Raw genomic sequence first — 27418 nt, 5'->3', positions numbered from 1 at the left:
AGCGCGGAGACCAGTTCCCCGGGACTGGAGATGGTGCTGCCGCCCGGAGGCTGGGTCCTTCCCCGCTCGCAAGGACCTACACGCACCGGGTTTGGAAGTTCTCCCAGTGTCTGACGTCCTACCCGTCCGCTGAATTTGCAACCTGACCCTCTGGGGCAGCCTGAGGGGCCGAAGGCAACAAATAATAGAAATATAGGGGCGGGAAGAAGGACCTAGGGTTACTCCCCTCCCTCGGACACCCTTTACACACACACACACACACACACACACACACACACACACACACACACTGGTACTCGCCGAGAGTTTCTCACCCTTACTTCCAGGGCTACCCACCCTCCAGTTTCCTGACAGCTCCCGCCAGCAGCTGCACCTCTCAGGGATGAGGGTCAAGTTGAGGCAGAGAAAGGCCTGGATGCCCAGAGGCTGTGTTTAGACACCACCCTCCCCATCTCCTTTTAGACTTTCCTGTACAGTCGGGGTCCCTCTAGGGCCCGCGACCTCCACCAACTCCCGGCCTTCCCCCACCTCCGCCCAGATGCCCAGTCCCCTTTCCCACTACATTTTTCCTCGGGGAAAACGTCTTCTAAAACAGCCCCCGCTCCGCCGCTCACCCCCCGCCGGAGCTCTCCTCTGGTCCCTCCGGGGGAGGAGAGTCTGCGAGGCTCTGTGCGAACCCCCATGCTGCAGAGAAAGACGCCTCGCCCCTGCGCTGACTCAGCCCTAGCGGGACCAGGCGCTCGCCGGTCTCCTCCGAGGGGCGGGCGGGGCGGCTTGGGGCGGCTCGGGCGGCCGCCGCGGCGGGGGATAGAGGGGCCACCGCCTCCCCCTGCCCCCACCGAGGTCCCGAGGGGAGGGGATCCCTAGGCGGGAGGCCTGTCCCTTTAAGGAGGCGGCCCTGCCTGGGTGTGCCCGTCTCCATGGTTACCCCGGTGCAGGCGGCGGGCGCCGGAGGGAGGGAGGCTGCCGCCTCTCCCCGACAGACCGAGGGAGCTGCGGGAACCCGGCGCCAAACGGAGCCCGAGCGGGAGCCGACCCGCGGCCGAAACGGGAGACACTGCTGCCGCCGCAGCCGCCGCCGCGAGCGGAAGGTGCGGAGAGCGCAGCAGGCGCCGAGCCGGGGCCCGGGATTCGTGGGCGGCCAGGACGCGAGAGGCCGCGCGCCATGCTCCGGGCCCCGACGGCGGGGACGCCCCCTCGCGCACCGGCTGCTGGCCGGGCCTGCCAACCCGGGGTGGGCTTCGGCCTCCGACGGCTGCGCTAGGGGGCGCGGGGCCCGGCGGGGGGCGGCCGAGCTGGGCGCCCTCCCCCGGTGCTGAGCCCCCGCGCCCCGGAGGGATGGGGCGGGCGGCTACGGCCGCCTAAGATGCCGGCCATGCGGGGACTCCTGGCGCCGCAGAACACCTTCCTGGACACCATCGCCACGCGCTTCGACGGCACGCGTGAGTCTGACCTCCGCCCCACTGGCTCCCAGGGAAGCCAATTCCTGCCAGGGTTCCCGCAGGTCCCGCACCCCGGCATCTCGGCTTGGTGCCCTCTCTGTTCTCACCTTCCCTCCCCAACGCCGGCTTTCAGCCTGGACCACCATCTCCTTCCAGACGCCGTTGCTCAAAGGTTCAGGGTGCAGTCTGCCCAGGTTGGGCAAAACGGCCAAAAGTCTCCGGGTTTAGGGCCCAGGATGCCATTTGTTGGCGAGGGCGCGCACCCCGACCTAGTCAGTCTAACTCACCCCATCCCTGTGTCTGGCGCTGTCCTACCTACTACCATGGAAGTGGCCAGTGGGGGGTGAGGCAGAGGAGCGGTGCTCAGGGAACCCAGAGGGTTCAAAAGCCCGATTTAGAAAAGAGGTTTGCAAAAGGAGGTAGAGTAGGTGGGATTAGGATTGCACTGTTAGTCCAAGCTCACCTCACCGCCTAAACTCCTCAGCCTAAACCTGCAGAGCCCCTCTAGACCCAAAAAGCTAGGTTTGGATACTCCTACCAAGACTGCGGAAGTTTGCAGTAGGTGACCAGAGCTTCTGGATCCTGGGTTCCCAGGGCTCTGAACACAGGGAAAGTGATGCAAACCCCCTCCCTCCTTCTCCTCCTTCACACTCACACCCAGTGGGGCTTACCAGCTCTCTGCCTATCATCCTCCACGGTCTTGCAGTTCCTTATAGGGGGTGGGAACCCATCACTGAGCACCCCCCTACACACGCGTGTGCGCACGCACACACACACACACACACACACTGGCTTCTCCATCTGCTTTGCCCTGCTCTTGGCTCCCGCAGCCTGCTGATTCAGTGCCCCCCACTCCCCAATACGTTCCTGGCTCCAGGCTGTGCTGTTCAGCTACCATCCTTACACCCCCATTCTCGATCACACTCACTAATTCCTGAGCCAGGTCCAGCAGCTGGGACTCACACAGGGAGAGCAGAATGGGTGGTGGCCTGGACTGCCTCCCATCCAGGTGAGTCCCCGTGAGAGGAGCCCCATAGCCACCCTTGGTACCTAGCTGGTGAGTGAACCTGGCAGAGGTAGAAGTAGGGCTGAGGCTGCCTAGAGCGAGTTGTGCAGTCCCGCCTTGGACATCCCCAACCCTAGCCTTACCCCAAGCTGCTCAGGACACAGTGCAGAGGACACAGTTCCCACACAGGGCTTCATTCACCAACACTGTGTTCACATGGGTTGATTCCACTGCTAGGAGTGGTCTCTGTCCGTAAGTGACACACTGACTCCTGTTTATAAACAGTGCCTGCCCTAACCCCTGGACACACACACACACACACACACACACACACACACACGGGTCTTGGGCTTTGTGACACCCACCCTTTGGTTGCAGGCATTTAGGAAAGGGGGTTGGCAGTCCCTGGGCCCCTTAACAGCATGCTTCCTCTGAGAGGTGCTCTCTTGCAGACAGTAACTTCGTGCTGGGCAACGCCCAGGTGACGGGGCTCTTCCCCGTGGTCTACTGCTCTGATGGCTTCTGCGACCTCACGGGTTTCTCCCGGGCCGAGGTCATGCAGCGGGGCTGCGCCTGCTCCTTCCTCTATGGGCCAGACACCAGTGAGCTTGTCCGCCAACAGATCCGCAAGGCCCTGGATGAGCACAAGGAGTTCAAGGCTGAGCTGATCCTGTACCGGAAGAGCGGTGAGGGCCCGCCTGGCCAGCCCGCCTCACTCTAGAGGTCTCACCCAGCCTGGCACCCACTCCATCTACTGTCCCAGTGTTCCATCCCCATCATCTCCATCTCCCCATCTCGCCCCATCTTCCCACTTACCCGCTTCCTTCTCCACCCCATCCACAGCGCCTGGCTTCTCTCTTCCTTCCTCACCTCAGCCTCTCCTCAATTTCCAATCTTTGGTTTTTCACCCGAGCAGAAAAATGTCCCCGTCTCAGCAGGACAGAGCTATGAGCACATATGTCTGATGGCCATCTCTGCTCTCCCTTGCCTTCCCCGACCCTGTCCGTCAAGCCCTGTCCTGAATGGAGCCAGGCTGCCCCTCCCCTCCCAGGAAAGCCCTGATCCTGCCTGTGTCTTGGCCAGGGCTGGCAGTAGGACCTCTGTCACCTCGGGCAAGGTGGCGAATAGGAGCTGGGCTGAGTCTGTCTTTGTGCCCAGGGCTCCCGTTCTGGTGTCTCCTGGATGTCATACCCATAAAGAATGAGAAAGGGGAGGTGGCCCTCTTCCTGGTCTCTCACAAGGATATCAGCGACACCAAGAACCGAGGGGGTCCTGACAACTGGAAGGAGAGAGGTGGGTGCCTGTGGGGCTGCTGATTTAGTAGCCACAGCTGGCTGGTGTATTGGATACCTCAGGCCTGGGCAGGGGTGTTCGCACTCGTGGGTCCCCCCACCCTCTTGCATTCATTAACTCCTTTGCTGGGTGAGAGGCCTGTGCTGCTCTCATTTCCACATGCCCAGGTATGGAAAGCTTGTTTCTAAACAGACGCCTTGAGACAAAGTTGGAGATTTAAAGTCCACTTTACTAAGAAATTGAAAGCAAGCAGATGCCCCTAGTGCCGGTGAAGTACCATTTCCTGACCAATTAGTGAGGCTGAGCACAGACCCACCTGGTTCCTCTCCCTCCCACTGACCTGACTGGAGCCCAAGAGCTGATGGAGGCCTTTGACCAGCTCAGAAAGCTGTCATCAGAAGCTGGCTTTACCCCTGGGGATGCCGGGGGTACTGTCCATTCCCCACTCCCCCCACCCAGCCCTGGGATGCACCTCCATACTCCTTTCTCAGGCCTTTCCCTATGGAGATCCTCTCCTGCCTGTTCCTTGATCCAGACCTCCTTCTGCTGGAAGCAGGCATGGGGAGCCATGTCTAGAAGCACCCACAGGACTGCCCATTGCTGGCACTGGCGAGTGCCCCTTGAGATGAGGAAGCTGGAGCCCTCCAGCTCTAAACAGACTAACTGGTCCCTGAGTCAGTCCAGCTCGTGGGCCAGCAACCTGGCTGGGGTGTGCAGGCACTCCCCCCATCAGCCTCATGGGTTCCTCTTTCGCAGGTGGTGGCCGGCGCCGATATGGCCGGGGAAGAGCCAAAGGCTTCAATGCCAACCGGCGGCGGAGCCGAGCTGTGCTCTACCACCTGTCCGGGCACCTGCAGAAACAGCCCAAGGGCAAGCACAAGCTCAATAAGGTGGATTGTGCACAAGGGTGTGTGTTTGGGGGGCAGGGTAGGGGCAAGCTGAGGAGATGGAGGAGAGGAACTAAGCCCACCAGAGAGAGGATGTCCAGGGGACGACCCAGGCCCCAACAGCACTTTGGGGGTGGGGGCAGAGGGAGGGAAGGAATGTCAGATATCTGATCCATCAAAGATACAATCTTGGCCCTGGCTCCTCAGGGCCAAGATCAATATTGGCTCCTCTCCCAAGCAGTGGTGTGACCTCAGCTAAGTCAGTGGCCTCTCTGATCCTCAGTGTTCTGATCTGTAACATGGGGACTCTAATGCCTGTGTCGGGGTAGCTTTGAGTATGCAGGGAGAGAAAGGAGGTTCATGCCTGCCCCACACCCCATCCAAACTCAGCCTCTGCCAATTTCCTGTCCTTCTGGCCTGACCTGCCCTGCCGCACTCAGGGGGTATTCGGGGAGAAGCCAAACTTGCCCGAGTACAAAGTAGCCGCCATCCGAAAGTCGCCTTTCATCCTGCTGCACTGTGGGGCACTGAGGGCCACTTGGGACGGCTTCATCCTGCTTGCGACCCTCTACGTGGCTGTCACCGTGCCCTACAGCGTGTGTGTGAGCACAGCCCGGGAGCCCAGTGCCGCCCGCAGTGCCCCCAGCATCTGTGATCTGGCTGTGGAGGTCCTCTTCATTCTTGGTACGTGTGCCCTGTGCTTCCCACCCTACCCTGTGCCGGGCACCCCTCAGGGTCTGATGGGGAAAGTCTGTGTGACTTCCGTGCCTGCTGACAAATGTCCCCCATGCCGCCCCCCTGTTTGTGACCTGTGGGCTTTGAAAGCAAACCTAGATTCCAAACATGCCTCTACTGCTAATGGGTTATGGGACCCTGAGCCAATCGTTGCCTCTCCGCGCCTCAGTTTTTCCCTCCATCAAAGATGCACAACAGTGTCCACCCTTTAGAGTTCTGTGCAAAGTAAGATGGTCGGGGGCCCAGGCCACTGTCAGATACTGAGCAGGAGCCCAGGAAGCAGGGTGTCCTCTGGAACCTGGCGCTGAGTCCCACCCGGACTTCCTGCAGACATCGTGCTGAACTTCCGTACCACGTTCGTGTCCAAGTCGGGCCAGGTGGTGTTTGCCCCAAAGTCCATCTGCCTCCACTACGTCACCACCTGGTTCCTGCTGGATGTCATCGCTGCGCTGCCCTTCGACCTGCTACATGCCTTCAAGGTCAATGTGGTCAGTGCAGCCGGGCTGGGTGGGCTTTGGGACCGGGTGGGTAGGCCTGGGCCCAGGATGACCTCCCTATCTCTCCCCATCCCCCAGTACTTTGGGGCCCACCTGCTGAAGACCGTGCGGCTGCTGCGGCTGCTGCGGCTGCTCCCGCGGCTAGACCGCTACTCCCAGTACAGCGCCGTGGTGCTCACCCTGCTCATGGCCGTGTTCGCTCTGCTCGCCCACTGGGTGGCCTGCGTCTGGTTCTACATCGGCCAGCGGGAGATCGAGAGCAGTGCCTCAGAGCTGCCAGAGATTGGTACTGGAGGCTCCTGGAGGGCGGGGGCGAGTGTCCCTGTGTGTGCCAGAGGAGCGTGTCTACGTGTGTGTGTGTGTGTGTGTGTGTGTGTATCAGGGAAACGGGAGTCCCGGTGTGTGTTTCTGAGCTGACATGAGGAGTCAGGGATGTGCGTGCAAGTCAGCCTCGGCAAGGGTATTTGGGGGGTTTGGGCAAGTGGGTGTGTGTGTGTGTGTGTGAGGAGAATGTGGGTGCTGGCATGAGTGTGTGCATGGAGGAATGTGACAGAGCCACCACTCTGAAGCAGGCCTGCTCTTTAGCAGTCAGGCACAGCTGTGAGAGCTCCATGGGCTGCCCAGGGGAGTCCTCTTCACCCGTCACAACCTCCTTGTGGCCTTAGCTTTTGTCACCTTCTCCAGGCCCTTGCTCAGCCGAGAACCACACCCCTCTCAGGAGAAGATTTGCAGGGAGCCGCTGCCCTCCTGGGTACCTCTGAGGCCTGGTGCCATCCCATCGCCCTCTCGAAATCTCCCCAAGTACCTGGCCTGCCGAGCCCTTCCCCACTCCAGTTACCTCTTGCCCCGGCTCTCTCAGCTGCGACTCCTCCCTCCCCCAGGCCTAAAATGCAGCCTTTCTCTGCCTGGCGGGTGCCTTCACTCTCCTTCACTTCACCTCCATTTCCACTCCTCCCCCTCTTCACCTCCCACTCACATCTTCACTTCTGCCAGCAAGGCTCCCACCCCCACCTCTCCACCCAGAATGACAGATGGCAGGTCACCGGGACCTTCTGGGGCCAAATCTCCTTGGTGTCCCGTGGCACCCAACCCTGCTGACCACACTCCTTTGAACCGCTCTGCCTCTCCGCCCTGAGCAACACGGCCCTCACCAGCCTCCTTTGGGCCGGCCTGTCTCTTCCTCTCACCTCATGCTGTGTGATCCCACGGGCGCCACAACACCATCTCAACTTCTCTCCTTCCCCTAACTCCAAACCATTTCGTGCCCACCTGTTCTAATTCTTCATACCCTGAGGCCCCCAAACCGAACACACCTCCTTCCTCCCATGCTCTCCAGCCTTCTGGTGGCTTCCCAGGAACTGGCCTGTAGTGCCTGTTCTAGTCAGTGGGCAACAGGCCAGGGGCTCACCTGGCCTGGCCATCTGCTCCTTGGTGGGATCAGCAGGAGGGCAGGTGGGCCTTAGAAACATGCTCTGATCGGTTCCCAGGGACGAGGAGGCTCCTGCAAACCCTCTCTCCACTGCCAAACCCATGGAGACTGGTGCGTGGCCCAGAGGCCCACGCGGGTATTCCCCAAAGCTCTAGTTGCCGAGGACATGGAACCGGGATACTCCAGGCAGTGTCGGCTCCTTGGCACCTGCCCTTCCCAGAGGGAGGCTGTGGTGGAGGCGGCTCCGGGGGCCAGACGGCCACCCAGCAAACACAGTCAGTGGGCTGGAAGGTAGATAACCCTGATCCCGAGGTGGGCTCAGACACCCAGTCCCTGGGTCAGTTCACTCCCACACAGGACCCAGATGCTCCAAGTCATGCATCAAATGGCTCCTTTGTTCTGACACCCTGACAGGGGGCCCTCAGCTGACATGAAGAGTATCTTTGGCTCCAGGAGGGGCTTGGCAAGTGGGAGGCAGGCTGTTTTGCCTGTTAAATCTAGCACCCTTGACCCCAAGCTTTCAAGTAATTTCATTCTATTGTGGGCTGGTTCTAGCTCACATTAGGGGAGTTTCCAAGTCCTTCACATCATCCGCTCCTCCTTTCTGCAGAGAAAGGACTCCCCAGATGGGTCAGAGCCACACCCGGGACCTCCCAGAGCCCAGCCTCAGAAGGGATGTCTGGAGGGGGGGAGTGGTGCCCCCTCCTGGTCCAGCTCTGGTGGGAGGTGCCTTGTCTGGCTTCCCTGCCTTGGTTCTGGGGCTCCTGTGGGCATGGTGTAGACACAGAGTCCCTTCTTCCGATTCCCATCAGCCCAGTAGCAATGGGCCCAATTTTCAAAAGATGGTGCGAGATACTGAGGGAGATCACTCAGGGCGTTCCTCCACCAGCCTCCAGAGCAGCCTGCCCACATCACCAGCTCCGGCAGCTGCCGGGGCCCCATAGCCAGAACAGAGGACAGGCCCCCCAGCCGCCTTCCCTCATCCTTCTGCTTCTCACCCTTGACCCCCACCCTCCTTACCTGACAACTGGCTTCAGGTCAGAGGCCCAACTGAATAGCAGCTGAGGAGTTTTGAGCAGGAGGGCGAGTCCTCACCTTGGCTCAGGCCTTAACATATCTTCCCAAATTCCTTAGGCAAGAATTTGACACCCCCAGTGCAGACCCCACGTTCTAGCTAATTTCCAGCTATTTGCTTGCACTTGTCTCCATCTCTAGCATTGACCCACTATGGCCTTTCCCTAGATCAGGAACAACCTTTTCTCAGTTTCTTTGATTCAAAACACTACCCATCCGCTGAGACCAAACACCAGTATCACCTCTTTCAGGAAAGCCTCTGGCCCTAACCCACAGCGTGTTGGCTTGAGCCCCAGCACGTGGCCTGCGGGTGTTGTGCAGGAGGCCCATGTATGTGCAACTGCTGAATGAACGGCTCCCAGCATGAGGGGGAGATGTGGCAATCTCCGGGAGCAGCGTGTGTAAGGGGTTAGGGAGATTGTGGTTCAGGGAGGCTGAGTATGTCCAGGAGGAAGGGGCTGAGTGCACACAGAGAGGCAGAGGCAAGCTCCCTAGCCTCCTCTGCACTTGCCCTCCGTGTCTCTGCTCTAGATCTGCCCTCCCTCCCTTGCTCCTCTGACTCCCAGCTCTGCCAGGACCCCTGAGGCCCCCGTGGACCCCAGGAATCCCCGTCCAGTACCCAACAACTCCCACAACCTTCCATCTAGGCTCCCGAGTCACTTGGAGTAGCCAAAGCTCCTGAGAGACCCAGTACACAGGCCCACTTCCTGCCCAGGCCAGACAGAGAACGTGGGGTTGATGGAGACTGGAGCAGTGTCCAGCTTCTGCCAGTGTTCCAGGCTGGCCCGTGTCCACACATGTGCTCAAGAGCCTCAGTGTATGTCCAGGGGCCTGCCTCCCTGTGGCCTTTGAGTGTGCTCACCCGTGTGCTTGTGGTCACCTCTCCTACCCAGGTGTCTGAGTGCCAGCCCCTGTGTGCCCTTGTCTCTCTCCCAAGTGTGCGCAGGCTTTTTCCGTATGAGTGGCTGCGGCTGTGCATCTGTGAGTGTGCTCACACGTGTGTGTCCTCATCCTCTTGCCTGGGCGGAGCCTGACTGTGGCCTTAATAGTGCATATGCACGCGTCCACGTCAGCATGCCTGAGAACGCGTACGTGGGGCTGCGTGGTCTGTGTGGTTGTGAGGATAGGTGAGGGTGAAGAGGCTTTCAGAGCAGGTGAGCTGAGAGAGAGCAGGAGGAGTCTGGGGGTATAGGGTAGAGGAGGCAGCCTCCAGCTGAGCCTGCTTCCTGGGAGTTGTGGCAGCCACAGGGAAGAGGGGCTGGTGCTCCTTGCTTGGCACCACCAGACCCCAGCTGGGGAGAGGGTAGCCTCGTCCTCCCGTGCTTGTCCTGGTCGGGGGCAGGGGTGTAGACTGGGTTGTGCTGGACAGCAGTGGAGGCAAGTGGCAGAGAAACCTGGGGGGTGGATCTGCATCCATGTGTCCCCCACAGAGGCCGGAGGGGGCCCCCACCTGGGCCTACAGGGTAGGCCTTGCGCCCCCGCTTAGGTGCGCCCATCCCTACCCCTAGGCTGGCTGCAGGAGCTGGCCCGCCGCCTGGAGACGCCCTACTACCTAGTGGGCCAGAGCCCAGCTGCGGGGAACAGCTCGGGCCGCAGTGACAACTGTAGCAGCATCAGCGGGGAGGCCAATGGGACTGGACTGGAGCTCCTGGGCGGCCCCTCTCTTCGAAGCGCCTACATCACTTCCCTCTACTTCGCGCTCAGCAGCCTAACCAGCGTGGGCTTTGGCAATGTGTCCGCCAACACAGACACGGAGAAGATCTTCTCCATCTGCACCATGCTCATTGGCGGTGAGGCCCGCTCCCCTCTGGCCCCAGGCAGGCCTGGCTCCCCGCCTGCCCCAGGGGCCCAAAGTCCTTCCTAGAGTTTCTTGTGCTTTGGGGGACGCGGCTGGAGGAACACAGAACTAGGGCCAGGGGAGCCCACGTGGCTGCAGGACTCCGCCCGGCCCAGGCACCTGTGGGGGCGGGGACAGAGGACCCATGCGCCCAGCGCGGCGTCAGGCCCGCCCTGAGTGACCCCGTCTCGCCGCCCTCCCCAGCCCTGATGCACGCGGTGGTGTTTGGGAACGTGACGGCCATCATCCAGCGCATGTACGCCCGCCGCTTTCTGTACCACAGCCGCACCCGTGACCTGCGCGACTACATCCGCATCCACCGCATCCCCAAGCCGCTCAAGCAGCGCATGCTCGAGTACTTCCAGGCCACCTGGGCTGTGAACAACGGCATCGACACCACCGAGGTGCGCGCGCGGGTCTCTGGGCGGGGCCCTTCCGGACTTGGCTCCCTGGAGGAGTGCGTGCTTGGCCTCAAACCCCCAGCAGCGGGCTGGGGGGCAAGGAATGCGGAATTCTGGCTTCCGTGCTCCACTGTGGGGACCGTAGTCTGGGGCAGAGGGCTCTCAAGAAGACTTGGAGGCCTTTTTGCACTCTTGTTAGGCCCGCAGGCTCTGCTTAGGGACCTCCAGCTGGAGGCCTGCAGGAGGAAAGCGGAGCTGCTGGCCCCGGGTTGAAGTGATTGGGAAAAAGGCAGAGACAGTCCCTCTCACTGATTGTCCCCTTTGTGAAGCCTCAGATCCCTCCTGAACCTTCGCTTTGCTCCCAAGGCTTGCGGTCCATTCTGCCACCACTGACCTCCCCACGTCCCCTACCCCCCAGCTGCTGCAGAGCCTCCCCGACGAGCTCCGCGCAGACATCGCCATGCACCTGCACAAGGAGGTTCTGCAGCTGCCCCTATTTGAGGCAGCGAGCCGTGGCTGCCTGCGAGCACTGTCCCTGGCCCTGAGGCCCGCCTTCTGCACGCCCGGCGAGTACCTCATCCACCAAGGGGACGCTCTCCAGGCCCTCTACTTTGTCTGCTCCGGCTCCATGGAGGTGCTCAAGGGCGGCACTGTGCTGGCAATCCTAGGTGTGTGTGGGCAGGAGGGGAAGCAGGCCTTTGTGGGAGGCGGGTGGGACCAGGGGGCCCCTCAGCAGAAACACGGAAAGAGGACGCAGGCAAGGCCACCCGAGGAACGTCTTGAGAGACAGCGGGGGATGGGGTCCGGAGGAGCCTTGGAGCCCTGGAGCCCCAGGCAGAGCGCATAGCATGCCCAGTGACCACCAGGTGGCAACACAAGGAGGAGGAAATTAGCCTGCAGGTGTGCAAGGCTCCCTGAGTGGGGATCAGCATTTACCCCTCAAGGGGGACGGCAGCGCTGGTGAAAGTGACTACTGTGAGGGGGCCGTGAGCGCTCTCCTGGTGGCTCGTGCACCAGCTCAGGCCAGAGGGCCTGTCACAGAGTAGGCCCAGGGCTCCAATGCATGACAGCAGGGCTCAGGCTCTGCCTGTGTACTTCCTTCGTGGCAAAAGGAGGCCGAGATGGGTCAAGTCCCTGGACAAGGAATTAGAGGTCGCAGTTGTGGAATGGACATCCAAACAGTGCTGATACTGAGTCTCACAGCTGACCTGGCCCTTGGGTGCTTCGGCACATACAGACCTCACAAAACCCACGGCAGAGGCACTGGTGTTGTGCCTGTTTTGTGTGGAAGGAGTGGGAGGCTTGGAGAGGTTTATGAATGGGCAGGAGGAATTAGAACCTAGGCCATCAACCTCAGGCTTCATTCACTGTGCTCTCAGGTGCTTTGCTCGAGGGAGAGCTGTGTCCCAAAGAAAGGGCATGATTTCAGGGTGGCAGGATGCACACTCTAGGCTCTAGAAAGGAATACGCAATGCTTGGGAGACAGGGCTGCATGGGCTCCCAGCAGTGGCCCCAGCAGGTTGGAACTCTCTGATCTGCTTGGGTCCTGGAGGACCTCTCCTGGGGGATGAAAGGGAGGTGAATCCTCAGCCAAGGGCTCAGAGACTCACTGTGGAGATGGCTGAGTCCCAGGGGGCCTGAAGTTCGTCACTCACCTGGAGAATTAAGACCAGACACCCAGTAGCTACTGGGTGTTCCTCCTCTCTGTCTTGAGGAGGGTGATCTTCTGACAGGAAAAATACCCTCAAGAGGGTCTTAGAGGTAAGAGAGGCCAGAGGCTGTCCCACCTTTCACTTTGAGTCTTTTGTGACTTTGGCTTCTGGACCTAGATGCCTCTTATGCCAGGACTCTGAGCAGGTGAAATTGCGGCCACTCACACAGGGCTGGCAGGCCTTAAGAAGTGATGGAGAACTGGAGAGATTCAGAAGGGCAAACAGATTTTGACAATCGCAGACTGGTCAAGACTGTCGACCAGATTATTAAACAGATGGTTTTCAGCTCAGAGCTGAGGCAGCAGTGAGGCTGGGAGCTGGCGTTCTTCCTGCAAGAGTGGCTCTTCATGGATGCCAGGCTCCAGGTTGCAGAAGAATCCTGTTCACTATGAAGACAGAGTCCCGAGAGTGTCCACCACCTGCCTCCCAGGCCTTTGCCTCACTGCCTGTGTACCTGGCACCAGGATTTTGCCCCTTTGGATCCATCCTGTCCCTGTCCATATGTTCCAGATGAACTTTCAGCTGTGGACTTGATGGGTCTGGACACTCTGGTGAAAGCCTGGTTCCCCACCCGCTGGTTTCCTGCTCTGCCTTCAGACCACCCCCACCTGCCTCCTTATCTGAACTGTGGGCGGGGCGGGGTGGGGGACAGCTTCTCGCCTGTTGCGGCCACAGAGGTTCAAGGTGCCTTGAGCAGTGTCTACTTTCGCCCTGACCTCCGTGTATGGACTGACAGCTCGGCACACACAGTTGGCTGTCGGGGCAGGAGGCAAGAGAAGAGAGGCAGACTGGGGGCCCATGCCAGGAAGACCCTAGGGGGCTGGAGAGCTGAGCTAGAGTTCCCAGCCAGGAGGCCAGCCTGGAGAGTGGGCTCTGGTCTAAGACCAGTGGCATGGAGCTCTGTCATCGGTCCTGTCATGTTTTTCGATTCTGTCTCACCTTTTGGATGAAGACCAAAAATACACACTTCTCCTATTTCCAGATGACACACACGAGGAGAGAGCGCTCATTCATCAGAGGAGCACACTAAGATCCAAACAGCTCTCAGAAGGAACCAGAAGGATGGCCCCAAACCAAAATATGATCTAACAGCAGTGCCTTCTACACTTAAGTCTGAGCAAAAGTCCACGAACATTTACAAGAGGCAGCTAAGCTCAGTTATGTTGGCGGCAGGAGGCAGCCCGTGGCTGGGGGTGGGGATGGGGTGGGTGGGGGTTGGTGGCCGTGATCCGTGAGGAAAGGCTTTCCAGTCTTGTGAACTCTGACTGTGGACTGAGCTGTGTCGTGAGGGTGGTGAGCGCTGCTGCAGCGCCCACAGCACACCAGCTGGGAGTCATCTACAGGGAACTCTAGTCCAGAGGGTGAGGAAGGAAATGAGCTTTGATTGCTTGTCTCTGGGTCAGGCACTTTACCTACATGAACTCATTGAATCTTCACGTGTCCCTTATTGGAGACACCCTAGTTCATTGATTCTAAGATGCACATTTTTCCCCTACAATTTAACATCTCTGAGATTAGGACGCAGACTCTGATGCCACTTTGCAATGCTGTCAGCCAGGTGGCAGCCTCAGCTGGCTGATGGGAAAACCCTCCATTGACACCTTCTGGTAAGATCCAGAAAGCACCACGACTCAGTTCAACACAAAATCTGTCCTGCAAGCACCTGGGCTCCAGGAGATGAAGTCATGTGGCTGTTGGATATCACTATGCCCCACAGGGCCCTAACCTCCGGGTTTCTGGACAAGCCCCACCTGAATCACCTGTGAGGCTCGAAGTGTCAGACTGTGGGGTCTCCTATAGGTACTATGATTCCGTAGGTAGAGATGGGGCCTAGGAATGATTGGCTTAACATTTGTAAGGGTTTTGGAGCTATGGACAACTAGGGAACCATGAGAACTGGTGACTGCCCAGTTGTCTCAGGGCTAAAATTCAAATGGGTCCAGCATGGTGGCTTTGATCCCAGATGTGCATTGAGTCCCGGGGTGTCCGTGCATTTCACTGAGGAGCCGGAGGCAGGCAGCATGGGTCTGCTGGGGCCTGAGCCCCTCTGCTCCTCTCTGCTGGCTCTCAAGGCCCCACTGAACTCGCAGGGAAAGCTCAGCTGCCTCTGCTCGACTCCCATGTCCACAGGCTGAGGGGCAGGGCTCGCTGACTTGTGCTTCCACTTCCCAGGGAAGGGTGATCTGATTGGCTGCGAGCTGCCTCGGCGGGAGCAGGTGGTCAAGGCCAATGCTGATGTAAAGGGGCTGACCTACTGCGTCCTACAGTGTCTACAGCTTGCTGGGCTGCACGAGAGCCTTGCACTGTACCCCGAGTTTGCCCCACGCTTCAGCCGGGGCCTTCGAGGGGAGCTGAGCTACAACCTGGGTGCCGGTGGAGGCCCTGCAGAGGTGAGGGCGCTGGGAATGTGTGCAAGGGGCTGGGGCACCAGGGGCCTGACGCGGCGACATCCGGCCTGGTGCTACCACCCCTACACTTTGTGTGTGTGTGGGTCTACACTCTCCCATTTCCTGTCCCTTCACACCCACACTGTCCTTTAGCTCCCAGCCCTGCTGTGCTCTCCCTGGCCCATCTGAGACGGCCTGGCCTGGTCCACAGTGAAGTCTTCAGTGGTAGAGACTGAGGGCCACACATGAAGGATGGGACGCCTGGGTAGGGCCAGGCACTAGTCCTCCAGGCTGCCTCTGAAGAGCCCTGTGGCTCCCCTGCTTCTTCCCCATGAGGGAGAACTGCTCTGAGGGGCTTTGAATTTTCCTGGCTTCTATCCACTAATTCCAAACTTGTCTTTAGTATGGTGTTCTCCTGGATAGGTAGGTGAGCCTGAGGGACTGAGTCGATATGTGGTGTATCCACACTTGGCTGGGCAGCAAATTCCTTCAAGGCTCGGTGGCTTCGTGGTGGCAGAAAAGCTGTCCCCTACCCCCCAACACACATACACACCTGAGCCTCTGAGCCTCTGCGGGTGGGAGATAGCAGGCATCCAGCTTAACAAAGATGGTTCCTTATAGAGAGATGAGGTTGGGGTGGGGCAGGTGAGGGGGGCACAGGAGGGGCTATCCATACCGTTTCCCTGTCCCCCATGATCCGCAGGCAGACACCAGCTCCCTGAGTGGCGACAACACCCTTATGTCCACGCTGGAGGAGAAAGAGACGGACGGGGAGCAGGGCCCCACAGTCTCCCCAGCCCCGGCTGATGAGCCTTCCAGCCCCTTGCTGTCCCCTGGCTGCACTTCCTCCTCCTCAGCGGCTAAGCTGCTGTCCCCACGTCGAACGGCGCCCCGGCCCAGGCTGCGGGGCAGAGGACGGCCGGGCAGGGCAGGGGCTTCACAGGCTGAGGCTGGCCCCTCTGTCCACCCTCGAAGCTTAGAGGGTCTGCAGCTGCCCTCTGTGCCATGGAACATGCCCCCGGATCTGAGCCCCAGGTAAGCAGGCCCTGGGCCGATGTACTCTGGCAGAGATGGTGGGGATGGGGCTGGGGCCCTGACCGGACACATTCCTCCCTCAGGTGCCCATCCTTCTAACCCATCCCTGCCTCCTCCAGGAAACCGTCTTGGGCCCCACCTTCCTGTGACCCCTCACCCCACCATTTGGTGCCTGGCCATTCACTGCCTAGAGTTCCCGCTGTGTCACTTGCTCAAGTTTAAATCCCTAGTGAAACTGCAAGCCCCTAGGGAAAGGGCCCAACTATGTTACCTGTCCCAGGCCCTGAGCGCCAGGCTCCTGCAGCATGTGTGTGTGGCCGCTGGGCCCTGCAGTGGCTGCCTGTGGACTGATCTGTTGCCCTGGCCCCCGTGTCCGCAGGGTAGTAGATGGCATTGAGGACGGCTGTGGCTCTGACCAGCCCAAGTTCTCCTTCCGTGTGGGGCAGTCGGGTCCAGAGTGCAGCAGTAGCCCCTCCCCGGGGCCAGGTACTGGGGACCGGGTCCCAGAGGGGGCAGGGGGAGGTCGGCAGGGCTGCCTCTTGGCCCTGTGAACCTCTAAGAAGGCAGCAGGGTCCAGACTTCTTGCCCTCTTGCCCTTCTCAATCTACATGGTTGGCAGGGACAGTTTGGGGGTGAAGACCCACACCTTGCTGTCGGAAGGTGGACGGAGACGGGATTTGGATCCCAATGGTCGGCTCTCCGGCAGCGGGATCTTGGTTCTTGCCCAGCTTCCAGCCTGTAATACGGTGGATGTGTGTGTTGAATCAGATGCTGCTGCTGGGACCCTGGGGAGGACAGAGGGCTGTGGGGAAAGCAGGGTTGTGGAAGTGGCCCCCAGCCAGGCCCTGCAGCCCTGAGAGTGGACCAAGGAATGAGCTCCCCGGAGTGGTCGCGTGCCTGGACAGGCACCAAGAGCAGCTTCCTGTTGCCCTGCGTCCCCTGGCAGTTTGGGCAGAATTCCCCAAATGGGGCAAGGCTGGAAGGCCAGGCCAGTCCTGCCAGGCCAGTGAGGTCTGTGCTAACTGGGGCCGAGGCCTGGACCCCATACCATCTCCTCCTCCCAGCGCCGGCTAGTAACCCCATCCTCCTGTTTGCAGAGAATGGCCTGCTCGCTGTCCCCCTGGGACCCGGTGAGGCAAGGAACACAGACACGCTGGATAAGCTGCGGCAAGCGGTGGGTGAGGGGCGAGCTGGGGGCAGGAGTGGAGAGGGGTGGGCACTGCAGGCTGTGGGAGGGCCAATCTCCTTTAACTGTATGTGCTTTCTTCCTCCCTCAACCCCCAAAGGTGACAGAGCTGTCTGAGCAGGTGCTGCAGATGCGGGAGGGCCTGCAGTCCCTTCGACAGGCTGTGCAGCAGGTCCTGGCGCCCCATGGGGAGGGCCCTTGCCCTCAAGCGTCGGGAGAGGGGCCATGCCTGTCCAGTGCCTCTGGGCTCTTGCAGCCTCTGTGTGTGGACACCGGGACATCCTCCTACTGCCTGCAGCCCCCAGCTGGCTCTGTCTTGAGTGGGACCTGGCCTCACCCTCGCCCAGGGCCCCCACCCCTTGTGGCTGCCTGGCCCTGGGGCCCCCCGGCATCTCAGAGCTCCCCTTGGCCTCGGGCCACAGCTTTCTGGACCTCCACCTCTGACTCAGAGCCCCCGGGCTCAGGAGAACTCTGCCCCGAGCCTAGCACCCCTGGCTCCCCACCTGCTGAGGAAGGGACTAGGACTGGGCCCCCAGAGCCCACGCACCAGGCCGAGGCTGCTAGCACTGGAGAGCCCCCGCCAGGGTCCGGGGGCCTGGCCTTGCCTTGGGAACCCCATAGCCTGGAGATGGTGCTTATCGGCTGTCATGGCTCTGGCACAGTCCAGTGGACCCAAGAAGAGGGCACAGGGGTCTGACTGCTGACCCAGGAACTCAGTGTTGCCAGACATGCTGCCATCTACTGCCCTGCCTGGCCTCGGGGCAGAGGGAGGGTGGCAGCCACCCCTGGACTCTGTGCTGCCCACTGGCTCAGGGCCCAGCCCGACTTTCAGTGGGCTGGAGCCTAAGGGGCAGGCCCCAGGCTGGGACTCTCTGGGCCCCTCCTCAGCCTACTCCTGTTTCCCTCTGCAGGATGGGAGACAGAGGCCTGAGGCCAGAGAGGGATTTGGTTATCCATCCCTTGCATGTGTCCCTGCCTCACCAGTCCCATTTTTTATATTAAAAAAAATAATAATAAAATAAAAAGAGCTACTTTGGAACTTGGTGCTTTTTATTTACAAAAGAAAAATAATAAAGGAAAAGTCTGGAGCTAATCAGCTGGAGACAAAGGGACAAAGGTGGGAATCTGAGGGGAAGAGAATGGCGGCCTGCAGAGAGAGAAGGGGAGGGGCTCTGGCTCCAAGGAAGCCGGAGGGTCCCAGCCTCGAGGGGCTTCCCAAGGATCAGCCCTACTTTCCCAGAGAGGCTCTGATCAATGGGCCAGCAGTTGGGTCTCCTCCTGCCCACTATGGTTTTTCCAGGAGCCTGAGTTCCCAGCTCCAAGGGGCTGGAATGGCAGGGGAAACTGAGGCCAGAGAGAGCACATGGGTTCTGCCACCACTCCTCACTGTGGTGTGATCTTGGCAGCCTCGGCCCGAATAAGGGCAATGAGGTCCTGGTTGATGAGGAAGACGAATCTCAGGCTGGCAATCTATGGGCAGGAGAGAAGAGTGGCTTGAGGACAGGTGGGATTGGGGGCCAGGCCCCCCTCACGGCTCCCCATGCCCCTGCTCTCATCCCGTCCCCTCCACCTCCCTCCGCCTCCCTCCCAGCTCACCTCCACCACGGAGTTGTTGCTGAGGCGCCATTTGGAGCCACACAGCACAGGCCGTCCATCGATGTAGATGGGCCGCCGGCCCTCATTGGCAATGAAGAAGTCACCGTTATTTTTTAGCTTGATGACACCTGTGGGGATGGAGACATGAAGGCAGATGAGGAGACAGGGAAGGCCAGAAGAGGGCCTACAGGCACCCTTGACTCTCAAGCTGGAGATCCTGAAATGCCAGCTGCTCTGCCCCAGCTGCTCCAGGAGGGTTTCCAGGGAGACCAAGCCACAGAGCCAGAGCGTGGCCTGAGGCTGGGAGGGACATCCTCGCATCGCTTCCTGCCAGTACCTTGCTTCCGGGAGATCTTCCAGGCCGGCCCCTCCAGAGACAGGTCCACGTCAATCTGGTTATCCTTGGTGGCTCTGCCCAGGGTGATCTGCGGAAATGGGGCAGGTGAGGGCTGGGACCTGAGGAATGGGTCTACACAAGCCAAGGGAAAGATGAAACATCAGGGACCAGACACGGAAAGGTCAGTGGGCACAGGGCTGGCGGCGGAGGGCTGCTTTCGGGAGGGGAGTTGATGGGCTGGGCCACCTTACCTCCCGAGAACGCATCAGGTACCGCACCATCCGGCCCCGCAGCACCGCCAGTGTCTGGCTGTCGAAGTCCGGAGAGCTCATGCCTGTGACGGAGGAAGGCACTGAATCAGGCAGAGCCCACCCCTCAGGGACACGGGGCAGAGGGCAAGGATCCAGGGGCCGGGGAAAGGAGGGGGGTCCCCACCCCAGAAGCACAGGGGCTCAGGATGGGGCCACAGGAGCGGAGAGAGCAGAGGCACAGCCCTGCTGGCCCTGGCTTCCTCACCTGTGATGCTGTCAACCAGCACCTGCCACTTATGCAGCTCCTGCTCCAGCTGGCGGATCTCTCTCTTCTGGCGCCGGTCAGCCACGGTCAGCTCTGGGGTGAGGGGGGCGGCAAGGAGGGACACTCTGCGGCCAACAGCACCCTGTACTGGTCCTCTGTGCCGGCATGAGCTTCTATCCCCTAACTGTTCCCCCCCGGGGTACACTCACCATGTTCTAGGACCTCATCTCGCATGTCCCTGTGGGAGGAGAAGGACAAATCAGGATCCACCTCCGGCTCACCTGCCATTACCAGTAGGGGCTACTCAGTTCATTTGGGAGCCCTCAGTCCCTCAGCTGAGGAACCCAGGAGGCTGCTCCTCTGGCCTTGGACTAACCTCCACCCCCTAGGGTGGGGCAGGGACAGGGCAGCTCAGCAAGGAGACCAAGCAACAAGCTCAGTGTGGGCTGGCCTCAGTTCTCTGCAGGCAGGAGGCAGGGCCAGGTAGCCCGGAGTGCTCTGTCCCTGGGAGACACCCCACTCTATAACCTGCTTGGGGCCCTAGCCACTCACTTGAGCTTACTGTCATCAATCAGGTCCTCTGCGTCGGAAAAGTTGAGCACTTGGTCCCCCTTGGGCAGCGGCTGCACTGAACAAAGCACGGAGAGAAGGTCAGCGCCGCTGCTCCTCCTCCACATTATGCTGTGGACAATGACTAAACTAAGGGGACCAACTGGGAAGGCGGAGCCTGTGGAGACAGTTCTGCAGGGAGAGCAACAGGTAACAGAGCACAAGCCAGATTAGGCCGCCAGCTAGCTTGGCACAAAGGATTCCTGACCTGAACTAAGGGCAGAGATGGTTCTAGAAAGAAAAGAGAATTAAAGTTGACCTCCTGGGTGGGTTTTTCAGAGCGCAAAGGCTCTCCCATAGGCATGAACAAAGGGGGGAAGGCGCTGCTGTTAGCTCCCCTGCACACGTCACAAGAGGCCTCCATAACGAGGGCTCGTGACGGGACTCGGATTTAGGACAGACCCAGGATTCAATCTCTGCTCTCCTGATTCCAAATCCAAACTGTTCCTCTACCACATCACCCGCTCCCCGGGCCAGTTTCTGCCACACTGGGCTGGAGGCAGGGGTACAGCTTGCTCCCCCAACTCCACAGAGGTGCCAGAAGAGCCGCCACGCCCCCTGCAGGGCACTTTCAAACTGCTGCCAGGACGTCTTACGGGTCACAAGATAAGTTCTCATTTTTTGCAAAAATGTGAAACGGAATAGAATATTAAGAGTCCATCACATATACTGAGAATAGTTTCATAAAAGTTTTTCAGGTTTTTCTCTGATCAAACTACAAAGGGACCGCGGCCTCAAACTCTGACAACTACTGCCAGCTGCTTCCATGACTGTGTGTCATTCAGTGGCAGCAACCTAGTGGCCAGGATACAGCTGGTTGAGGAGTTTGTCAAACCCGGGGGTAGGGGGAGTCATCGCTGCCCACCAGGGAAGCGAGGGGGGGCTACACAGGAGCCACAAATTCTCCAGCCCCCCCCAACTCCCTGAGGTCAGACCATGTGGGAGACAAGGGACTGGGGTGTTCACCCCCACCGGCTCCCCTCCCCCCCACCCCCCCGCCACAGCGGCATACAATCTCACTAACCTAAAGTCAGCCGACTCGAGAGCTAAGCAGCGCATAGCCCTGTTCTCAGGACCTCCCAGCACTAGCCAGCCAAGGAGAAATCAAATCCCCACAGCCAAGACTCATGAAGAGAAAAATTAAATCCCAAAGTTACACAAATTAACTTTCAAAGAAGTTAGCTCTAGCAGCAAAAACAGAATTTACCCAGTGTCCAATCTCTGTAGGAATTCAATGACACCTGAGCCTGAGGCAGAAGCAGAGATATGAAAGTTGCAGGAATAAAGAGAGATGCCCACTAAATGCAGAGAACCTCAGGAAGAGAAGACACAGCTCTCCCTGACAAGATTTCCTAAAATACTCCTGCAGGAGTATCTCTTAATAACCGGAAGCAGTAGGACCCTGGGAGTAGGTGGAGGGCACAGGCACAGCCTAGTTTCCAGAACAGTATGAACAACTCTGGAGAAGATGCTGATGGGCAATACTGTCCAGAAGTGAGAGCAGAGAGTGTCTGTACCATGACGTACAATGAAAGGCTGACCCCAGGGCCCAAGCAGAACTGATGAATAGCCTGCAGTTTAGTCAGCTAACCTTGCCAGTACCTGTCATTTGGAGTGAGAGCCTGCGGGTGAGGGAGGGGAAGCAGAGGGCCTTTGGGCCCATGGGAGAGGAGGAAGGCAGAGGGCCTGGATATGAAGGCCCAGTGGGGATTTCTGAATGGCTCCAAAGCAGCCAAAGGAAACAAGAAGGAATGTGCACAGAGGGAAGAGGCAGAAAGACTTAGAAAAAGTACCATCTCTAGGGCAATAGCATCTCTAGGGAGGAAAATGAGGCAGGGTAAGCCAAGAAGGGAACTTTCACATTTTACTCATGTTTCAATGTCACTCATGAAAAATACATTATTTACGTAATGTAAACTATGTCAAAAATGACAAAACAAGAAGTGGGATACAACTCTGCCACTTGGAATCCCATTCAGGATTCCAGGGAAAGATACCCTTACCATGCTCCTGAATATCATTCTAACCACTTTCCTTCCTTCTGGAAGGCAGTGGTTTTGCTGCAAAGAGAGGTGCAAGACACCAGTGGCCACTAAGGGATCTGTTTCTGGGCACCTGCGAGCAGCTGTGCCCAGACCGGCTCATTCACCCACCCTGTCAGCTCCCGGAGCCAGTTACCTGTCTGGTCCTCCAGCAGGTAATACTGCTTCATGAGCTGCCAGTGGGCCTGCAGAGCCTTGGCCGTACGGGCCAGGTAGAAGGCATCAGGGTGTCTGTGCAGCAGGTCCTGGAACGTCTCCAAGGTGGGCTGACTGGTCTGGAGGGTAAGAGCCTGTTCTCAGCACCTAGGTTTTCTCATTCTTGTGTCTGCCAACCACACCCCTGGTCCCCATCAGGAGCCAGAAGAGGGAGCCAGTGTTGACTCTCTTTCTGAGACCCCAACCACAAAAGTCCCCGCAGGTACACAAGCACCAGCAGGGAAAGTTCTCAGGCAAAGGGGCCTCCCGTATCAGTAGTTTCCCCCGTGGTCAGGCCTCCACCCTACCCCTCAGCCTCACCGATCCCACTTTGCTCAGCAGCTGTTCCTCAGCCTTGCTAAACAAGGCCTTGCTCTGGATGGCAGCAATGGCTTCTGGGTGCAGCTGTCTCATGGCTTGGCAGGCCAGCCTAAGGAGTGCGGGGGTAAGAAAGAAGGCAGGGTGAAGGGCGGGTGTCAAGCAATCTGGGGTTCCTGGAGACCTTTGATATCCAGAACTAGAGGCCAGGCCCTCAACAGGAAGAGCCCAAGGCTTAGCACAGCACCTGGGGCTTCATGGGTTTACTGAGAGCATAACCCAGGCTACTCAGTCAACCGAGTTTCCGGTGTTTACCCCTTGAAGAGACTCAAAGGCACAGCCCCCAGAGGCCAGATGAGGGCTGCTGCTCCTGCCCCAGCTGCTGCTCCTGCCCCAAGACCTTCCTCTTTACATGGACAAAGCTGCCACCCACTGCCCAGCACATCCTCTTCCCAAAACTGAGCCCCATCCACTTCCTGGCCTATCAGGGCCCAGGCTACAGCTTAAGGTGTACAGGGATGGTGGAGCAGAAGATGGGTGCTAAGGACCCGACCAACTCTGATAACAATAAGCGAAGTGGGTGAGGAGGAAGAGCGCGTGCTACATGGGCATCCGGGTTTACTTGGAACTTAAGACTTTTAGGGGCCTTTGTGTTCTTTTGTTCCAGTTCCCTTTTATGGAAAAAGAAATTATGAGAGGTCAGTGTGGAAAGGTTGGGAAGTGACCTGCCCTAAACCACAATGCACACAGTGGTGGAACCAGGGCTCCTTGTGTTCATTGTGGTGTTTCCTACCATGCTGCCTTTTCAGCTTCCAGATCCCCTTGCTGCTGGCATCAAGCCAGGACCAGTAGTGTCGGTAGCAGGAAGAAGTTTCCCTCCCAAGCCTGGCTGGTTTCAATATCATCCCAGGGGATGCAAGGTCCCAAGAGCCCTGCCTCCTGAACCCCTCCCTTGGGCCCTTGTATAATTCTGTCTGTTCCAATTGCCAAATTCTGGTGCTCCCTGTACCTCCCTGCTGCTGGAGCCAGCCTCACTCACTTGGAGATGACAGGATCGTAGAGCAGGGCGTACCAGCGCTCCTGGACCTCCCGAAGGGTGAAGCGGCAGCTGAACTTCACGCCCAGGTGGACCGATGTCAGGTCATTGGTCTGCAATGCCCCAGATGGGTTCGCCTCAGCCTGAGAGCTGGCAAGAACCCTTCACTTGCCACCCCTAGGGTGCTGCTGGGCTAGTGTGGGGCCTGGGGACTGCAGGCTGGGGGAAGGAGGGTCGACCGTGCAACCCACGGTGGGAAGCACTACCTGTAGCACAGCGTTGATGAGCAGGAGATCGTCCGCAGGCTTCCAGCGGCCCAAATCCTTGGTCACCTGAAGTGGCTGTTTGCTCTTCTTCACACGCTTGGTGAGCCCAGGGGCTGGGGCGGGGCTGGGCGGCACAGGAGTGCTAGGGGCCTTGGACACCTGGGCAGGGAACGGGAAGAGAACGAGCTAAAAGCCAGCATCAGGGCAGCTCGGGCTTCAGGCCTTGAGCTTCCTGTACCGTGCATGGCAGCCCCAGTCCCACCCGACCATAAGCACCACAGGCAGGAGCTCAGCCTTCTAGCTCCCTCCATGCCCGAAATACTTCCACATGGTCCTTGAGCTTACGGGGTCTTCTCTTTGCTGGTGGCACCCTCAACCCCAGAGTGGAGGGCGGCCGGGGAGCATACCAGGAACCCACTCTGCCTGGTACGGTGTCTAGGGCCAGAGTGATGCCACCTGGGGGTTATTTTTACACCCAGCAATGCTGGGAACAGGCTGTCTGCTCCCAGAATAGATGCATGCTCTATGCCTCCCACACAGAATGTGATACAGGACGCACTGACAGCGTGTGAGTGTGTGTGTGTGTGTGTGTGTGTGTGTGTGTGTGTGTAGGGGGGGGCGGGTGCGGGAAGAAAGGGGGAATAGGGAGAAGTGAGGGCTCCCAGAAGGAAGGCAGCTGAGGTTGGGGCTGGGGCCACCAGATTTTCTCCCAAGTCTCCTCTGCACGGCTCCTGCCCGCTGGCAAAGGTGATAGGGAAACACAAAATCTGGCTCCTGCCCCCGCATCTCACAATCTCTCACCTTCTTCTTCTCACTGGAGGAAGGTTCACTCCCTGAACAGCGGCCCGGTTCCACACCACTGGCCCCCTTTGCCCGGGTAGAGGACTTGGCCAAGCTGCTCTCCACCAGCTCATCATCAAACTTCTTCCTCTTGATGAACCTGTGGAGGGTCCTCCTCTGAGCACCCCTTGCCCCTTCCCCTTGTACCCATTCACACACACCCAGCCCCTGAAACGGCACGGGTCCCGGCTGGGTGCGAACTGCTCTAGCGCCCTGGACGGGGCACAGAACTGCTCTATTCCTTGCCGCTGAGATGACAGGGTACCGCACCACAGATTTCACGTCAAAGACCTAAGATCTCCCTCCCTTGCCCACATCCCACAGAGAGGGACCTGGCAGGAAAAGCACAAAGCTCTGCCAATACCCAGGCCCCATAGGGGCTCAAGCAATCATTCCCAACAGAGGTAAAGGCACGCAGCACCTAATGCCCTTGCCCAGACCCTGGCCCTTTGAACCCTTACTACCTGGAGGAGCTCCTCCGTTTTGGGATGGTGCCCAAGGCCTGAGAGGAAGCCCGCTTCTGCCCTGCCAGCGACTCCTCATCCTCTGAGCGGCTGGCAGTGCCTGATGCCATCAGAGATGAATCTAGCAGACCCTGAGAATCTAGAAAACAAGAAGCGGTGAACTCAGGTCTCCTAAGTGCCTAGCAGAGCCCTTAGCCTCCGAACACGGGACCCCTCCTCTGCCCCTCTTCCCCCAACCCTCTACCAGCCCTCCTGACCCTTCCCCTGCTTTCTTGACATTTGAAGTTTTCTGGTGGGAGTTCGTTGGCCATCCAGATCCCATCTGGGCTCAGACCTGGCCCAGACCTTCCTCGCTGGGCAGTTCTCCCGGTGCCACGTGTCATGTCGTGCAGCACATGGTGCTCAGGTCAGACTGGTGATGCCGACACACCGGGCTCTGGGCATAACTGCTCCCTCTGCCATCAAAATGCAGCCAGGCCAAAGAGCGGCAGCTCAACAGCAAGTCAGTCAACTGCGGCCTCTGCCGAGAGGTACGTGGGTGGTGCTGGCCCAGGGGGAGGTGGCAATGCCCAGCCAGGATGAAAAGACATACGTGCCAGGCACGGGGTAGAATCAGCAGATGCTTGGCGCCTGAGCGTTTGGGGAGCTGGCCTGGCCTCATACTACCTTTGTCCATCCTCTTACAGTCCCAAAGCCACTGGTTCCAAACCACAGGGCTAGGAGGAAGGGTCCCACAGGCTCATCCAAGGATTCTGACCAGGTAAGCTTAGAGGCTGAGAGGAGATTCTGCAAAGGAGAAATGAGGCTCCCTGAGGCACAGGTTTCCAACGGGCCAGCCTCACCCCCTTATACTGGAAAGGCTCCCCCAGGATCCCACAAGCTAGGGAAGACACAAGAAGAGACACGAGGCTCTATTTCGCCAGTATGATGCTGATAAACCAACAGTTTTCTAAGAGTCACCAGCACCTCTGAGAATATAAAAGCTACGCCCTCCAAAAAAATGTACACATAGCATGTTAGTGGGTCCATGGACCTCTATGATTCTACTCAGAGTTGCAAGGTAAAGGGCCTCGACTATAAACCAACACGAAACAAGGGATTACTGGTTCACTTCTTATTGTCGCTGCCCATTCAGTTCAGCAGCACCCCCTTACCCTCCCAAGCCAAAGCAGGGAAACGGAGATAGAACTCCGATTAGCCCATCTCGCTCTTTTCGCCCCCCATCCCCCACAGCTCTGGCTGAAGATTCAGTGGGTGGTACCGCGTGGAAGCTAAAAAACGCGGTTTGGGAACTGATTAAGTTATCAACCGCCCTGGGGCGCCTGGTCCTAACCCCGGGAGAACTCTGGTACTGGGGACTCTCTGGGGCGTGGCGCTTGCGGGCCCCGCCCCTTCAGACCCAGGCGGCACTCCGCACAGCTTTCCCGCCCTGCCCCCAGGTGCGTTAGTCGAATCGCTCCGCTCAGCAGAATACCGCTGATATCTTGACACCTGGGGAGCAGGTGAAGGAACTGATTCCACGGGCTGACTGAGGCTAGGTCTCCACCCCCTATTTTCTTCCGCCCCCGTTCTCCACCGAGTGCACACCCAAGGTGGGGGATTAGTGCAGGTGTGTTTTTAGAGCTCGGGACGACAGAGGTGAAGTCAGCCCTGCAACTCAAAAGCAAAGCACCGAGTGCACCCCGATGCTTTCGCAGCCGTGGTTTAAGCCCCACGGGCTGGTGGCGAGGGAGGGAGAGTAACTCCCAGGCCAAGTCTCACCCCACCTTCGGCTTGCCACCTTTGCGCATGCGTAACATCTCGGACCAGATTCTGGTCCGGTCCGGCCCACGCATGCGCAGATTTTCGGGGCGCTACTGGGGCGGGGCCCCAAACATTGTGGGGGGTCTTTCCCCGGAGCACTCTGGAAAACTCCATTTCGCCCAAACTCTGTTCAGAACCCTCGGAAGCGAACCGCGAAGTCTCACCATTCCTAGGCTGCCAGCTCCAACAATTTCTCCGCGGCGACGGCAGCAGCCGCAGGGCCAAACCCGGCTTCCGTGAGTCACATCTACTTCCGGGTCTGAGAACTAGGGGCGGCGCGATCCCTTCCGGTTCTCTCCGGGAACGTGACGAAGGGGGCGTGGTTACAGCGGGGACTGAGTCACAGTTTTGCTAATAATCGAAATTAAAGGTTTTCCCAGTTGGGACAACATAGGAGGAAGCGTTAGGGATTCCGGGTCCCAGAAAGATCACTCGCTTGGAGAGAGTGGTTAAAGGGAAAGCCGAGACGGGGCGG

At 59.0% G+C, this 27418-nt stretch overlaps 2 protein-coding genes and 1 long non-coding RNA gene across 8 annotated transcripts in view; 1 reads left to right on the top strand and 2 right to left on the bottom strand.

Moving 5' to 3' along the window:
- The window catches only part of LOC131838799 (uncharacterized), a 42260-nt gene extending 38854 nt beyond the window's left edge, over nt 1-3406 (bottom strand). Inside the window, exon 1 of the long non-coding RNA XR_009356705.1 lies at nt 3265-3406. This is a non-coding gene — a long non-coding RNA (uncharacterized LOC131838799). The remainder of the gene's footprint in view (nt 1-3264) is intronic.
- On the top strand, nt 780-17895 carry KCNH3 (potassium voltage-gated channel subfamily H member 3). Of its 3 annotated transcripts, none has more exons than XM_059185443.1 (15): nt 782-1442; nt 2901-3134; nt 3607-3741; nt 4498-4631; nt 5069-5312; nt 5694-5851; nt 5939-6146; nt 9872-10153; nt 10405-10604; nt 11020-11269; nt 14486-14703; nt 15404-15735; nt 16115-16221; nt 16833-16909; nt 17022-17895. In XM_059185443.1, exons 1-15 carry the CDS (start codon nt 1367-1369, stop codon nt 17616-17618), a joined length of 3252 nt encoding a protein of 1083 aa, XP_059041426.1. In that variant the 5' UTR covers nt 782-1366; the 3' UTR covers nt 17619-17895. The 3 variants fall into 3 exon arrangements, with proteins under 3 accessions (XP_059041428.1, XP_059041426.1, XP_059041427.1); XM_059185444.1 differs by having other exon boundaries at nt 783-1442; nt 2905-3134; XM_059185445.1 differs by lacking the exon at nt 16115-16221 and having other exon boundaries at nt 780-1442; nt 17022-17159.
- A 55-nt stretch (nt 17896-17950) lies between these two features.
- MCRS1 (microspherule protein 1) lies at nt 17951-27213 on the bottom strand. 4 transcript variants are annotated; one of them, XM_059185450.1, is made up of 15 exons: nt 27108-27213; nt 25807-25926; nt 25141-25279; nt 24638-24776; nt 23837-23995; nt 23574-23683; nt 22538-22646; nt 22158-22296; nt 19923-19998; nt 19580-19608; nt 19371-19463; nt 19106-19188; nt 18855-18942; nt 18518-18645; nt 17951-18391 (listed from the first exon to the last, which is right to left on the bottom strand). In XM_059185450.1, exons 2-15 carry the CDS (start codon nt 25814-25816, stop codon nt 18305-18307), a joined length of 1389 nt encoding a protein of 462 aa, XP_059041433.1. In that variant the 5' UTR covers nt 25817-25926; nt 27108-27213; the 3' UTR covers nt 17951-18304. The 4 variants fall into 4 exon arrangements, with proteins under 4 accessions (XP_059041433.1, XP_059041434.1, XP_059041431.1 ...); XM_059185451.1 differs by lacking the exon at nt 25807-25926 and having other exon boundaries at nt 27108-27198; XM_059185448.1 differs by lacking the exons at nt 25807-25926; nt 27108-27213 and adding an exon at nt 25475-25718.
- Between the last annotated feature and the right edge of the window lie 205 nt (nt 27214-27418).

This window comes from Mustela lutreola, chromosome 8, assembly GCF_030435805.1.
Source record: "Mustela lutreola isolate mMusLut2 chromosome 8, mMusLut2.pri, whole genome shotgun sequence".
Lineage (NCBI taxonomy): Eukaryota > Metazoa > Chordata > Mammalia > Carnivora > Mustelidae > Mustela > Mustela lutreola.
Note: the sequence above shows the minus strand (reverse complement) of the source record. Positions and strands in the feature narration are given on the sequence as shown.

What these genes read in the sequence shown, in the direction of transcription:
- KCNH3 (XM_059185443.1), top strand. Translation starts at nt 1,367, where the DNA reads ATGCCGGCCATGCGGGGACTCCTGGCGCCGCAGAACACCTTCCTGGAC. An exon ending in GATCCTGTACCGGAAGAGCG is followed by an intron (nt 3,135 to 3,606) that starts GTGAGGGCCCGC and finishes CTTTGTGCCCAG; the next exon opens with GGCTCCCGTTCTGGTGTCTC. An exon ending in GGAGGTCCTCTTCATTCTTG is followed by an intron (nt 5,313 to 5,693) that starts GTACGTGTGCCC and finishes GACTTCCTGCAG; the next exon opens with ACATCGTGCTGAACTTCCGT.
- MCRS1 (XM_059185448.1), bottom strand. Translation starts at nt 25,523, where the DNA reads ATGACACGTGGCACCGGGAGAACTGCCCAGCGAGGAAGGTCTGGGCCA. An exon ending in AAACGGAGGAGCTCCTCCAG is followed by an intron (nt 24,777 to 25,140) that starts GTAGTAAGGGTT and finishes GACCCTCCACAG; the next exon opens with GTTCATCAAGAGGAAGAAGT. An exon ending in AGATGAGGTCCTAGAACATG is followed by an intron (nt 19,464 to 19,579) that starts GTGAGTGTACCC and finishes CCCTCACCCCAG; the next exon opens with AGCTGACCGTGGCTGACCGG.